Source organism: Tamandua tetradactyla, chromosome 7, assembly GCF_023851605.1.
Source record: "Tamandua tetradactyla isolate mTamTet1 chromosome 7, mTamTet1.pri, whole genome shotgun sequence".
NCBI lineage: Eukaryota > Metazoa > Chordata > Mammalia > Pilosa > Myrmecophagidae > Tamandua > Tamandua tetradactyla.
The window spans coordinates 34827124-34840994 of record NC_135333.1 but is presented as its reverse complement, the minus strand read 5'-3'; the positions used below and the strand labels follow the sequence as shown (position 1 = coordinate 34840994).

Sequence of the window (13871 nt, the reverse complement as noted above, 5' to 3'; positions counted from 1 at the left end):
AAGCAATGAAAGGGAGGGGTAAGGGCATGGTATGTGTTCTAGTTTGCTAGCTGCTGGAATGCAATATACCAGAAGCAGAATGACTTTTAAAAAGGGGAATTTAATAAGTTGCTAGTTTACAGTTCTAAGGTCGAGAAATTGTCCCAATTAAAACAAGTCTATAGAAATGTCCAATCAAAGGCATCCAGGGAAAAATACCTTGGTTCAAGAAGGCCAATGATATTCAGGGTTTCTCCCTCATCTGGAAAGGCACATGGCAAACACAGTCACAGTTTCTCTCTCAGCTGGAAGGGCACGTGGCGAACAAGGCGTCATCTGCTACTTTCTCTCCTGGCTTCCTGTTTCATGAAGCTCCCCAAGAGGTGTTTGCCTTCTTCATCTCCAAAGGTCACTGGCTTGTGGGCTCTCTGCTTCTCGTGGCTATGTCATTCTTCTCTGCTCTCTCTGAATCTCCTTCTTTCTCCAAATGTTTCCTCTTTTATAGGATTCCAGAAACTTATCAAGACCCACCCAAATGGGTGGAGACATGTCATTAAATCACATCTCCAGGGAAATGATCTGATTGCAGTTTCAAACATACAGTATTGAATAGGGATTATTCTGCCTTTATGAAATGGGATTAGGATTAAAACATGGCTTTTCTAGGGGGCATACATCCTTTCAAACCAGCACAGTATGTATGAATTTTTTTCTGTTTTCTTTTTATTTCTTTTTCTGAATTGATGCAAATGTTCTAAGAAATGATCATGATGATGAATATACAACTATATGATAAAAAAAGAATGCTCATATTGTATGTTGATTGGTTTTATTAATAAAAATTTTTTTAAAAATTGACTCATGGTTGACTGCTTCATTTTGTTTGTTCAGCATATCCTGTTATAATTCCTCTTTCGCTGGAATTCGGGCTTTTGATCTTGTCCTTCGAAAGAGGAAAGTATTATTAGATAATATGATGCATTTGGCTTTTTTCCATCTTGCATTGGACTGTAATCTTTATCTCTGCAGACAAGGCTGGAAACATTAATACAACTAGAAACAGAGAGTAAACTTTTGAGATTAGGTCTAGAGCAAGCTATGCTAGCAGGGGCATTCAGGCTTGAAGTGAATCAAAGCTACTTAAGTGATTTGATTATGATAAACATTTCTAGCTACCAAAGACTATATTAAGCATTTTCCAGCTAAAGGTTTAAATTTTTCTAACTATCCAGGTATCACACCCATGTGCCCAACAGCAGATTAATGTTGAAGGAGGTTAATTAAACAGGTGTTTTCTACATTCAGAAGCAATGTGATTTAGTGGAAAAGGGACTGCTATAGCAGAATATCTTGGAAACAAATGACTTACTATCTCAGAGTATGTTAAGGAAGTAATGTTTGAGAAAAATAGATAAAGACAAGGAAAAATTCCTGCTTAAATGATAAGGTAAAAAGTTGCAGAAGTATACATACATATATGTAAAATAAATAAGCAAACAAAGTCGGCATTTATTCAACAAATTTTAAACACGTTATAAAATATTATGTATACAATGAAGATATAAAAGGTACACTTAATATTTTGCTATGTGTTCTGGTTTTTTCCTACACGTTTTTACAAAAGCAATGTGCAAAGGTTTGTACACTGCTTTTTCAGAGAAAAATGCATCATACACATCTTCCATATCATTCATTATTATTCTATATACTTTTTAAATATTTGGCAAATAATGAATTTTATTTTACAAGAATTTTGAGCCAGGAACTGGGTAAGAGCTGGGGGATTCAAAAGTGAACAAGACAGGGCGGGCCGCGGTGGCTCAGCGGGCAAAGTGCTTGCCTGCTGTGCCGGAGGACCTCGGTTCGATTCCCGGCCCCAGCCCATGTAACAAAAACGGAGAAACAGAATACAATAAAAAACAAGAAAATGTTTAAAAGATGTTTCCCTTTCTTCCTTCCTTCCTTCCTTCTATCCTTCCTTCCTTCTCTCTGTCTTTCCTTTAAAAAAAAAAAAAAAAAAAAAGTGAACAAGACACAGTTCTTGCCCTCAAGGAACTAGAAGTCCAGGCAAGGAGACAGACAAGCAAACTACTACAACAGAGTATATATGTATTAGTTATCTATTGCTGCATAACAAATTACCCCACTTAGTAGGTAATGGTGGCCCTCAAAAAGATTTGTCCATGTCCTAATGCCCAGAACAAATAAGGATGTTACCTTATTTGGAAAAAGGATCTTTGCAGATGTAATTAAGTTAAGGATTTAACTTAAGATGCGGAGATCATCCTGGATATAGGGTGGGCCCTAAATCCAGTGACAAATGTCCTGATGGAAAACACAGAGCAGAGAGACTCACAGAGAAGAGGTGGGCAACATGACCACAGAGGCAGAGACTGAAGTGATGAGACCACAAGCTATGGAAAGCCTGGTGCTACCAGAAGATGAAAGAGGCAAGGAACAGATTGCCCCTGCTAGAGCCTTCAGAGGGAGCAAATACCCCTCCTTCTGATTTCAGATCTCTGTCCTCCACAACTATGAGAATAAACATTTCTGTTGTTTTAAGCTGTTATATTTGTGATAATTTGTTACAACAGCCATAGGAAACTAATGCATTTCAAAACTTAGCAGTCTAAAACAATGAATATAATCTCATAGTTTCTGTAAATTGGGAATCCAGATATGGCTTAGCTGGGTGCCTGTGGCTCAAGGTCTCTCATGAGGTTGCAACCATCTCAAAGTTCACTGAGCTAAGGCATCAGCTTCCAAACTCACTCAAGAGCTTGGTGGTAGGATTTGGTTCAATGGCTATTGAACTGAGGGTGTTCTTTACTTGATAGCTGGTGTTCATCAGCCTTTCTCAGTACCTTGCCATAGGTGCCTCTCCATAGAGCAGTTCACAACCCCGAGACTCGCTTCGGTCAGTGAACAAGCAAGAGCACAAAAGAGGATGCCCAATAGGGAAGCTAAGGTCTTTCTGTAAGTTTTAGAAGTGACATCCCATCATTTCTGCTGTCTTCTATTTGTTCGAAGTAACTAGATCAAAATCACACTCTAGGAGAAGGGATTACCCAAGGGCACAAATACTAGGAGACAGAGATCATTGGAAGGAATCTTTAAGGTTCCTACCACAGGTAAGTGCTAGAGTAGAGAAAGGCACAAATTGTTGTGGGGACACCTGAAGGCAGCACTGTATAGAAATAAAAACAGGAAGAAAGTACATCAAAGTGTTAACTATGTGGGTGGTGGGATTATGGATTATCTTTCCTTTTTTGAATTTTCTAAATTGCCTTTAAAGAGCGTGAATGGGAGGAAGGGAAGGGAAGAAACTGAATTAAATTTTCAGCTCCAGCACTACTGATTTAGGCTTTGTGAGCCTAAGTTTCCACCTGCTGAAGCTATCTAAAGAAGTATAGCAGGTCATAATGCCTGTTGACTCAGAAATTTCAGATTTGATTTAAGCAAGTGATTAGCTCCAGCATGCCCTACAACTATGCAAGGCAGAACAACAAGTAATTATGGCTGGCAGTACTTGAGAATTGAAGGTGTAGGGAGGGATGTTTTGTTTACAAAGTCTGTTCAGAGGCAGCAGAACCCTAGCCTTGGGGCTGAGGGTCAGAGGTAGAGACAGGATAGATGCCTGGGGTTCTCTTCCTTATAACTAAAAGGACCTGATATATATATGTGTGTGTGTGTGTGTGTGTGTGTGTGTGTGTGTGTGATATCATGTATATATATATGTGATGAAATATTAATTAATCCATAAAAAGGATTGAAGTTCTGATACAGTACAGAACGTGAACATTGAAGACATCAGGTTGAGTGAAATAAGTTAGACAAAAATTATATGATCTCACTTATATGTAATAATAAGAATATGCAAATTAATAGAATTTGAAACTAGAATACAAGTTACCAGGAGCCAGAGTCAGGGGAGGGAATGGAGAGTTAATGCTTAATTGGCACAGAGTTTCTGTTTGGAGTGATAGAACAGTTTTGGTAATGGATGGTGGTGATGGTAGCACAATATTGGGAGTGCAATTAACACCACTGAATTGTATATTTGAAAGTAGTTAAAATAGGAAATTTTAGGTTGATTATTATACCAGAATAATTTTTAAAAAAAAAAACCATGAAACTATACAACACAAACAGTGAACCCTAATGTAAATGATGGACTATAGTTAATAGTATAATATTATTTCATTAAATGTAATAAGGGTATGATACTAATGCAAAGTACTAATTATAGGGAACACTGGGTTGGGGGGGGACTATATAGGAAACCTGTGCTTTCTGCATGACTTTTCTATAAATCTGCCACTTCTCTAAAAAAAAAAGAAAAAATAGACCTAAATAATAGTGTTGAATGATGAGCCCTACTCCCCAAGCAGCTGAGGCTGAGTGTTCTGCCTCAGTCAGGATTAGCTCTGGAAAAGGTAGAACAGAACCATGTAGAAACTTCAGTAGACCCTACTATGAGGTTCTAGGGAGAGGAGGTGTTTAGAAGATGGCACTGGGCTAACCCACATTCCTCACACCTTCCAAACATGGGTTAACGTCTACCTACAAAGTATCCCAACCCCAAAATGGGGCACTCATTTTACTGAAGAAATCAGAACCCTACAGGACCCAAATAACCAATTTTATTAGAGGCTTTGGGGTGGAGTTGTACACTCTTAGGCCCTCTTAGACGTGTCCTGAGGTCTCTGGCCTGTGATCTACTTTCTAAAGCCAAGCTGGAAAAAACACTTCAAACGCTTCATGAAACCAAACTTTTTAGGGACTGGTGGACTCTGTGGGGTCTCCTTAGGGTTCCCAAGTGCCCTCAGATTACGGGGGCTCTCCATACTGGGCAGAGCAGCTCCAGCACCGTAGTGACCAGGTAGCTCAAGATTCCTCTCCAAAGAAGACCTGCAGAATCCAGTGCTGCCCTCCCTGGCCTGTGGGTCCTCTACCCTGGGAAGCAGGGTAGGACCCAGATCCTGCAGGCTCAGGTTGGTGCCAGAGTGTTGGGGCTTGACCACCTGTGGGGACCAGGACGTCTTGTTCTGAAGGATCATGCTCAGCCTCGCTGCAGCAGAATGGAAACTCCCCTTGAAGCTGGAGGTGTCTGTGGAGCAGGAGGAAGGCCACCGTCCAGCCCCTCTGGCCTCCAAAGGCCCCAGGTTTCCTCTTCTCCGGTGTGTGGGCTGCTGAAATTTGTGTCTGGGGGGCTTAGAGGCCTTGCAGGAGGTGCGCTCCTTCCTCCTGTGATCATGGCCTTCCCTGGAGCCTGAGGTCCTTGCTCTGCTGGGAGCCACCTTTGCCATCTGGGAGACCTCTGGCTTGACCATTTTCCTGCTCCTGCTGTTCTCACTGGAAGGTTTTCCAGCCTTAGACTCTGCTGCAGGCCTGGGGTTCCTGGGAGAAGGCAACAGGGCCGGAGGACGCCCCTCCTGGATACCTTGTGGTTCTCTGGCATACCCTGGCGGCCTAGATCTCCTAGGCTTTACCGGGTGGGTAGAACTGTCTGGTGGCTCTGTACCATGGGGTCCACACTTCTCCAGGGCTCTAGTCTGAGTAGGAAGTTTTGAATTATTTCTTCCTGAGGGCCGAACTCTCCGGGGCTTCTCTGGGGGCTTAATGCCTGGCTTGGAGCCCTTGGCCTCACAATGCCTTCCTTGCTGCTGATGGAGCTCATGGCCTGTGAATAATCCAGGGAGCCTCACCCCAACAAGGGACAATGGTTCCAAGAAGTTAAAGAGCAAATAGGACTGCAGAATCCTCTGAGGGAGGCCCCATTTTAGGTGTGCAATCTTCCGCCGCATGAGGGACTCCAGGAGCAGTTGTTTACTCTTTTTAAGAAATGGCCACTTGGGCAGGATGGTGAGGGCAATGGGAGCAGCCACCAGAGCTGTAACAGGTTGGGAGGCTGGGCCACACAGGAGAGAGGGGCAGGCAGAGGGCTGGCTGAGGGAAGCAGCCAGAGACTGTGGGTTCCAAGGCTGCCAAATCAGACTGGAGGCCTTCCCTGGATGCATGACTTTGTCCTTTTGTGGGTCTCTCCAGGATTCAGATTGGGCCTGCTGGGAAGTTGAACCAAGCCCTACTTTGTGCTTTCTGGCAGGGGTCACATTCTGGCCAATCAAATGCTCCCTCTCCCCACTGGCCTGCAGGAAGTCCTCACTCTGGTGGGAAAGGGACCTCGTCTCAAGACAGGGAGCAGAGGCTGCATTGTTTACAGCTACTGCCTCTTTCTGTTCCGTGGCTCCATCTCCACAGCCAGAGAGGGCTGGGGTCCTTGCCAAGCTGAGATTCCTGCCCGTGGAACCCCCAGAACAGTCAATTTGGAGATTTGCCTTAGCAACATCTTTTCCTGTAACTCGGTTCTTGTTTTCTCCTTTTGGTATTTGAGGCCCTTCAAAATCCTCAGCTCTGCACTTTCTCTGGCTCCCTATGTCCTCGACAGCTGCAGCATCCTCATCTCCAACCTTGTTCTGGTTCCCTCGCTCCTGTGTCCTTATCTCTCCACCAGTTTCACTTCTTAACTGTCCCTGGTAAGCTCCCCCAAATACCTGGGTCTCTATATCATCAGCAACTCCAGCCCCTCTTTGGTTTTTCTTCCCTTGTATTTGAATTTCTGCACCATCCTCCCCTCCAGTTGGCTCCCTCCTGTTCTTCCACTCTAATGAATAGCTCTTTCCATTAACTTTACTTCTTAACAGTCTTGGCTTCCCTCTCCCAAGTCTCTGGATCTTTGTACCACCTTCGCTTCCAACTTCTCTCTGGCTTCTCTTTTCTGATGCCTGATTTCTTGCACTATTCTCACTTCTAGTCTGCTTCCAGTTCCTCCTCTCTGGTGAGTGCCCCTCTCCATAAATTTCACTCTCAAACTGACCCTGGTTCTCTCTCTCAGATCTCTGTGTTTGTACACCATCCTCACCTCTACCTTCTCTCTGTTTTCTCTTCTCTTGTGCCTGAGTTTCTGTTCCACTCTCACCTCTCTTCTGCTCCTCGTTCTTACACTCTGATAAATGTATTTCTCTATCAATATCACTCTGTAACTGAATCTGGTTTCCTTCCCCAGCTGCCCTGATCTCTGTACCATTCTCACCTCCAATTTCTTTCTGGCTTCTCTTCTCTAGGATTTTATTTTCAGCACCATTCTCACCTCCAATCTGATCCTCTACCTGCCACTCCACTGAATGGGTTCCTCCATTAATTTTACTTGTTAACATTCCCCAGTTCTGCACCTCAAATGCTTGGGTATTTGTGCCATGCTTACCTCTAATAAATTCCTGTTTTTTCCACTTTGGCATGTGATTTTTTCCATTAATTTCACTTCTTAACTGACCTTGGTTTTCTTCTCTATGTGCCTGTGTCTCTTTTCCATCCTCACTTCTAAACCCTCTCAGGGTCCTCTTCCCTGGTGCCTGAATGTCTGCACCATTCCCATCTTCAACTTGCTCCTGGTTCCTCCTTTCTGGTGGATGGGTCTCTCCAACAGTTTCCTCTCTAAACTGCCCCTGGTTCTCTGCCTCAGGTGCCAAGGTATTTATGCCATCCCCTACTCCATCTTCACTCTGATATCTCTTCTCTGGTGCCTGAATTTCCGCTCCATGTTCCCCTCTCATCTTGTTCTGATTCCCCCAATATGATATCTTAAATTCTCTGTCAATTTCACTTGCTACTAGTCTCTGGTTTCCCCACCATGGTGCCTGGATCACCACCCAGTCCTCTTCTCTTATCTCTCTCAAGTTCTTCCTCCTAGATATCTGGGTTTCCCCAGTATCCTCACTAATTCCCAGGTCTTGGTTTCCCCACCCCACTTGAATTTCATGTCTTAATTGTCTCTGATCTACTCCCCTGAGTGCTTGGGCATCTTCAGTTTTCTCACCTCCATCCTGACCTTGGTTCTTCCACCCTGGTGTCTGGATCTCTGTAACATTCTCATTTCTAAACCATGCCTCTTTCCCCCATCCCAGGGCCTGGGTCTCTACACCAGCCTCTTCGTTGACCTCTCCCAGGTTCTCTCTCCCAGGTGTCTGAGTTTGCACAGCAACTTCACCTCCAACCTGGTCCTTATTTATTTTCTTGTTTGCCTGGATTTCTGCACCATTCTCTTCTCCAGATTGGCCCTGCTCCTCCAATCCTTGAGCCTGAGTCTTTGCTTCATCCTCCCCTCTGGCCTCTTTCTTGTTCTTCCTCTCCTGGGTCTCCACAGCATCCTCACCTCCATTCTTCTCCTGGCTCCTCCACTCCTGTGTTTGGGTCTCTGCATCCATTCCACATCTTAACTGTTCCTGTTTCTCTCTCCGATGTGCCTGGATTTCAGTCTCCCTCCCTCCAGTTCCCTCCAGGAACTCCTTCCTTAGTTCCTGAATTTTTTTTCTATTGTCACCTTCCATCTGATCCTGGTTCTCCTGCCCTGGTGGCATGATCTCTCCCTCAGTTTCACTTACTATTAGTCTCTGGTTACCCCATCCCAGAACCTCAGTCTCTGCATCATCCTCCATTCCAATGTCTATTGGGAGTTGCCTCCCAGATGCCTGGGTTTCCTCAGAATCTCCCTCTCTGATAGCTCTCTGGTTTTCCAACCCTGGAGCCTGGGTATCGCTACTATCCTCTCCTCTGCTTAGCTCCTGGTCCTCCCTCCCTTGTGCCCAAGCTTCTTGCAGGCAGGCCTGGGACTTCCAGGTGGGTATTTCCAGTTGCTGGTTTGAAGGAGCAGGCAGGAACTCTCTGGGCCAGGACTGCAGCCTATGAGTTGAAGGTAGGTTTGGGTGAGAGGTGGTTAAGGTTATGGAGGTTGGGTGGGACCTTATGCTAACAGCAGGCTCCAGAGGCACTGACTCTTCCTGGGAGTGGACCAGCAGTTGCTCTATTCTTTGGCACGTCTCTGGGGCAGGCAACAGTGGCTTGCAAATCCTGTGAGTCTGACCATCCCTGAAACTCCACGGTACCTGCAATGCTTCCCAGGAACTGTCCTGAGAGAGCAGGCTTGCACTTGAAAAGGAGGCAGTGCAACAGATGGGCTCAGAGGGGGTGTGGACATCCCAAGACAGGCCCTGATCCCGGCGCAGCCAGGATTGCAAGTGTCGGGCCCATGACTTTTGGAGGCTCCTCTGGTATCCCCATCTCTGTTTTTGTACCCATTGTTGGACATGAGCATCCAGACCCCTGAGTTTTCTGGGACTGATGAAAGATTCAGGGGCCACCCTGAAAAAGGTGGCATGTCTCACAGAGGGCACTGCCCACTTCTGCAATGGTACCTGTAGGCAAGAATGGAGAAGCCAAGTCCTTACATATTATCTCATCTAATTCTCAAAAAGGAAAATCTCCATAATGCTGGGGCTCAGGGAGGGGGAGTCACTTCCCTTAGGGCAAACAGTATTCGTTCATTTAAGAAATATTTATTAAGAGTTTACTCTGGGCCAGGCACTGCAGTAGGAGTGGGGATAGTGACATGAATGAGACAGCCAAAGTCCTTACTGGGAGCTATATTCTAGATATGGAAGATGGAAAATAACCAAGTACAAAATATAATGTTAGGTATCTAAAACTGTTCTGCAAAAATAAAAGCATAGTAGGGTTGGGGTTTGCCCCTTTAGACAGAGTGGTCAGGGAAGTCCTCTCGGAGGAGGTGGCATTGGACTGGAGACCTGAATGAAGTGACATCTGAGGGAAGGGCCTTGTAGGCAGAGGAAACATTTTGGGCAAAGGCCCAGAGCATGGAAAAAGGTCACGTACACAGGAAGGAATAGCAAGGAGGGCCGAGGGACCAAAATGGAGTAAGCGATGAGGAGAGTGCAAGGAGGTAAAATGAGAGAGAAAACTCAGCACGAGATCCTACTGGGCCCTGGACTCATGGTTAGGAGTTTGGATTTGGGGAGTGTATCCATTGGAGCCATTGCAAGGTTTTGCGTAGGTTAAGTGCTAGGATCGATTCTTAAAAGTTCATTCTGGCTAAAGTTAGGCATAAAAGAATACTGACTGCATGATTCCACATGAGGCAAAAGGAATCTGTGCCATTAGAAATCACCATAGTTGTGATTGCAAGAAGCATAAGGGGGCTACAGGGCTGGAATCACTTTCTGTTTCTTAATTTGGATGCTGCACATGGATGTGTATGGTTTGTGAATAGTCATTGACCTGCACCCTTATGATTTGTGTATGTGTATTATCCTTTCGTCAAAAGAAAGAAAAGGTTCACTGTGGCTGCTGCGTGGAGGACCGGCAGAAATGAGGCAGAAGGCTGTTGCTACAGTTCAGGTGAGACAGGTTGGTGGCTCTGCACAAGGTGGTGGTGGTGAGATTGTGAGAAATGATCAGATTTGAAATATGGTTTGCAAGTGGAGTCAATAGGACTTGCTGATGGATTGAATGTATGGAGTGAGGGAAAGAAGGGTTCCAAGGTGACTCCTGGGTTTGGGGTCTGGACCACGCTTCCCTGGACCAGTCTCTGAGTTCCTCGGGGATAGAAAAGGGTCCTGATAACAAGCAGCTGAGATGATCATAGAGCTGAGGGGAATGGGAGGTACGTGGGGCCCCCCTCACCTTGATGACCTTCCTCATGCTGGGGCGGGTCCTGGTAACTCGCCACCAAGTGTGCCGGATCTGCCAGATCAGAAAGAGGCAGAGGATGAGCAGGTTACCGCAACACCGAAGATCCCTGCAACTGCGATCCTGGGAGATCAGGCCCCGCACTGGCTCCCACTCAGAGCCATGGAATGGCCCCACCAGGGCACAAGCACCCAGCAGTGGCAGCAACATGGCAGAACTTAGGCCAGGTAGGTGGTGTTAGGGAGTCAGAGGGCAGGACCTGTCTGGCTGACCCAGCTAGTTTGGGGTGGGGTAGCCTCTCCTTCACAGCACCTGTCACTGAAGCCACCTCACAAAGGAGCTTGATGCCTTGGCCTCAGCTGCAGCCCCTGGACCTGGCCTCAGGGCTGGCGCTGATAGCATGCTCTTGGTGCAGGTGACAATAGTGGGGAACTTCCCTAAAGGAATTAAAAAGGAATTGTTTTAAACATCCCTGTGTCCTCTGGAGTGAAGAGACAAAGTTCCCACCATGTATGAGGGGTGATATGGCCTATAGTCTGCTTGATTTCTTTCTTCCTATTAGATACTTTCATCTGTTTGTCCATATCCATTAACATTTAATGAACATTGTGGGGAACTTATGTATTCTTAATTGAACACCCAGCATCCCTTCTTCTTTCCCTTCTTTACATTTCCCATCTCAAGATCAGTGTTGGTGGACATTTTTTAGTTTGGAAACATTTTTTCCCCTTCAACAAGTCACATTTGTGAAAGGTGAGGTTTAACAGGGAGATCTCTGATGTAATCAATGTTCAATCCTGGAGCCAGTTCAGACTCTTCCTGTTGCCTGATATCCCAAGACATCTCAGGCAGAACAACAAGATAAGATGAGTCCCTGGACCAGATAAGGCAAGGGGCCAAAAATCCCAGGACCAGTTCCAACTTACCACTGCCTCACTCTGGGACCACAGGCCTTTATGAGCCTCAGTTTCCCCATCTGTAAAATGATAGGGCTGCGTTTTATGATTCCTAAAGGTTCTGCCAGGTCTCAACTTTTAAGCCTTCAAAAAAGCTAGCCCCAAATTTTGTCTAGACCCAAGTGTTCCCCAAATATGGGTGGAATCCAGTGGGAGAGAGATGAGGAAGAACCCAAAGGATCAGAGAAATCCTCTTGGTGGTGGTGGAGTGGGGGGTTAGCTTTAAATAACAGAGATTTGGAGCAACAGGGAGAAAAGAGCAGGATGCTTGCCAGGAGAAAGTAGGTGTCCTAAGATATTTCCAAACTCAACCTGACAGAACGTCAACGCCTCCCAAACCTGCTCCTCCTCCTGAATTTCCTCCTCAATGGATTCCACTCCACTTCCACTAGAAACTTCAACAAGGCATATCTGACAATTAAGGAAAACACAGGATTATCCATAATTATTCCCATACCTTCACTCATCAGCATGGAGTTAGAAATATGATTTTGAAAGCACAAGAAAATATGTATTGAAAAATAGGCTGGTGGGCAGGCCACCGTGGCTCAGCAGAGAGAGTTCTCACCTGCCATGCCCAAGACCCAGCTTCAATTCCCGGGGCCTGCCCGTGCAAAAAAAAAAAAAAAAAAAAGAGGCTGGCAAAAGAAAAAACTAAGACAAAAAAAAAAAATAGGCTGGCACCCTGGCACCATAGGATCAACAATTCCATCCTGACCAAAGAGGGGAAAAGAAGTGTATCTAATTAAGTATCAGTGTCTGAGAGAGTTCAAATAGAGTAGAGTCTACTCTGGAGATCACTCTTAGGCAAGCTTCAGTTAGACATTGCTACCTATCATAACTTGCCAAATCGCAACCTAACCATTCCAGCCAGTCCTAAAGAACACCTAGGGCAATATATAAGATTCTACAAAGGTTCCATGTGCTACGGTAACTTTCCAGAAACCTACAATCTTCAGACGGGTCCCTGGACCTGATAAGTACTGAAACCTAGAGGGCCCAACCTCTCCAGAATATCAACTTGTTCCATCTCCCTACCCTCATATTACTGACAGTCCCTTACAACATGAAAAAGTTAGAATGGCCATAGCTCAAATACCCCTAAAGAGTGGGACCGAAAGATCAAAGGTGACGGTGAAATTATACAGAGTAGGTAGGGTTTAACAAATGAATATGATTCCTGAATCATTAAACTGATATTTCTTTTAGCCACCAGTATCTTAGAGCAGCTAAAAGTAAAAACCTAAAACTGTGGAATTGTAACCCATACCATACTCTGAAATCTGTTCCACAACGGATTGTTGTGCTGTGTTTTGAAATTTATTGCTGTTTTGTACATATGTTATTTTTCACAAAAAAAGGAAAAAAGTCAACTGCGATAATAAAAGTATATATATATTTATTTATTTATTCTAGGCTGCTGTGTTCTGGAGCAGCTAGAAGGAAAAATCTGAGAGGATGGTATGGTAGTCCACAACAAACTGGGACCTGTCCTGTAACTACTTGTTGAAGAGTGCTTTGAAAACTATTGCTTTTTTCTTTCTTTGTTTTGTATATGTATATCATACAATAAAAAAAGTTTTAAAAAATAGGCCGACAATGGAATGAGCACATCATAACCCTTTGTTTTTTGTGTCCTATTTTTAAAAATGTTCAACTCATTGTCTGTGCCAATAATTTATAGTAAAATGAAAATAATAATAAAAACACTGGCAGGCAATGGTGGCACAGTGGCAGAGTTCTTGCTTGCCATGCCGGAGACCCGGGTTTGATTCCCTGTGCCTGACCATGCCAAAAAAAAAAAAAGTTAAAAAATACTGTCCCAGAGCTGGGACTCAGCATCAAGGGATTTAGAAAACCTTCTTGACCAAAAGGGAAAAGAGCCAAATGAGACAGTGTCAATGGCTGAGAGATTCCAAACAGAGTGGAGAGGTTACCCTGGAGGTTATTCTTATGCATTAAATAGATATCACCTTGTTAGTCAAGATGTAATGGAGAGGCTAGAGGGAACTGCCTGAAAATGTAGAGCTGTGTTCCAGTAGCCATGTTTCTTGAAGATAACTGTACAATGATACAGCTTTCGCAATGTGACTATGTGATTGTGAAAACCTTGTGTCTGATGCTCCTTTTATCTACCTTATCAACAGAGGACTAGAACATACGGATTAAAAATAAATAATAGGGGGAACAAATGTTAAAAAAAATTTAGTAGATTGAAATGCTAGTGATCAATGAAAGGGAGGAGTAAGGGGTATAGTATGTATGAATTTTTTGTTTTCTCTTTATTTCTTTTTCTGAATTGATGGAAATGTTCTAAGAAATGATCATGATGATGAATATACAACTATGGGATGATATTGTGAATTACTGATTATATATGTAAAATGGAATAAT

At 44.3% G+C, this 13871-nt stretch overlaps 1 protein-coding gene across 2 annotated transcripts; it reads right to left on the bottom strand.

Moving 5' to 3' along the window:
- Nucleotides 1-791: 791 nt before the first annotated feature.
- LOC143691048 (uncharacterized protein C22orf46-like) lies at nucleotides 792-10814 on the bottom strand. Of its 2 annotated transcripts, XM_077169008.1 has the most exons (3): nucleotides 10516-10814; nucleotides 8922-9230; nucleotides 792-922 (listed from the first exon to the last, which is right to left on the bottom strand). In XM_077169008.1, exons 1-3 carry the CDS (start codon nucleotides 10729-10731, stop codon nucleotides 854-856), a joined length of 594 nt encoding a protein of 197 aa, XP_077025123.1. In that variant the 5' UTR covers nucleotides 10732-10814; the 3' UTR covers nucleotides 792-853. The 2 variants fall into 2 exon arrangements, 1 of the variants encoding a protein (XP_077025123.1); XR_013179318.1 differs by lacking the exon at nucleotides 8922-9230 and having other exon boundaries at nucleotides 10516-10627.
- Nucleotides 10815-13871: the final 3057 nt, after the last annotated feature.

What these genes read in the sequence shown, in the direction of transcription:
- LOC143691048 (XM_077169008.1), bottom strand. Translation starts at nt 10,731, where the DNA reads ATGTTGCTGCCACTGCTGGGTGCTTGTGCCCTGGTGGGGCCATTCCAT. An exon ending in GCATGAGGAAGGTCATCAAG is followed by an intron (nt 9,231 to 10,515) that starts GTGAGGGGGGCC and finishes TCTTGCCTACAG; the next exon opens with GTACCATTGCAGAAGTGGGC. An exon ending in GTTCCTGGGAAGCATTGCAG is followed by an intron (nt 923 to 8,921) that starts GTACCGTGGAGT and finishes CCTCTTTCGAAG; the next exon opens with GACAAGATCAAAAGCCCGAA.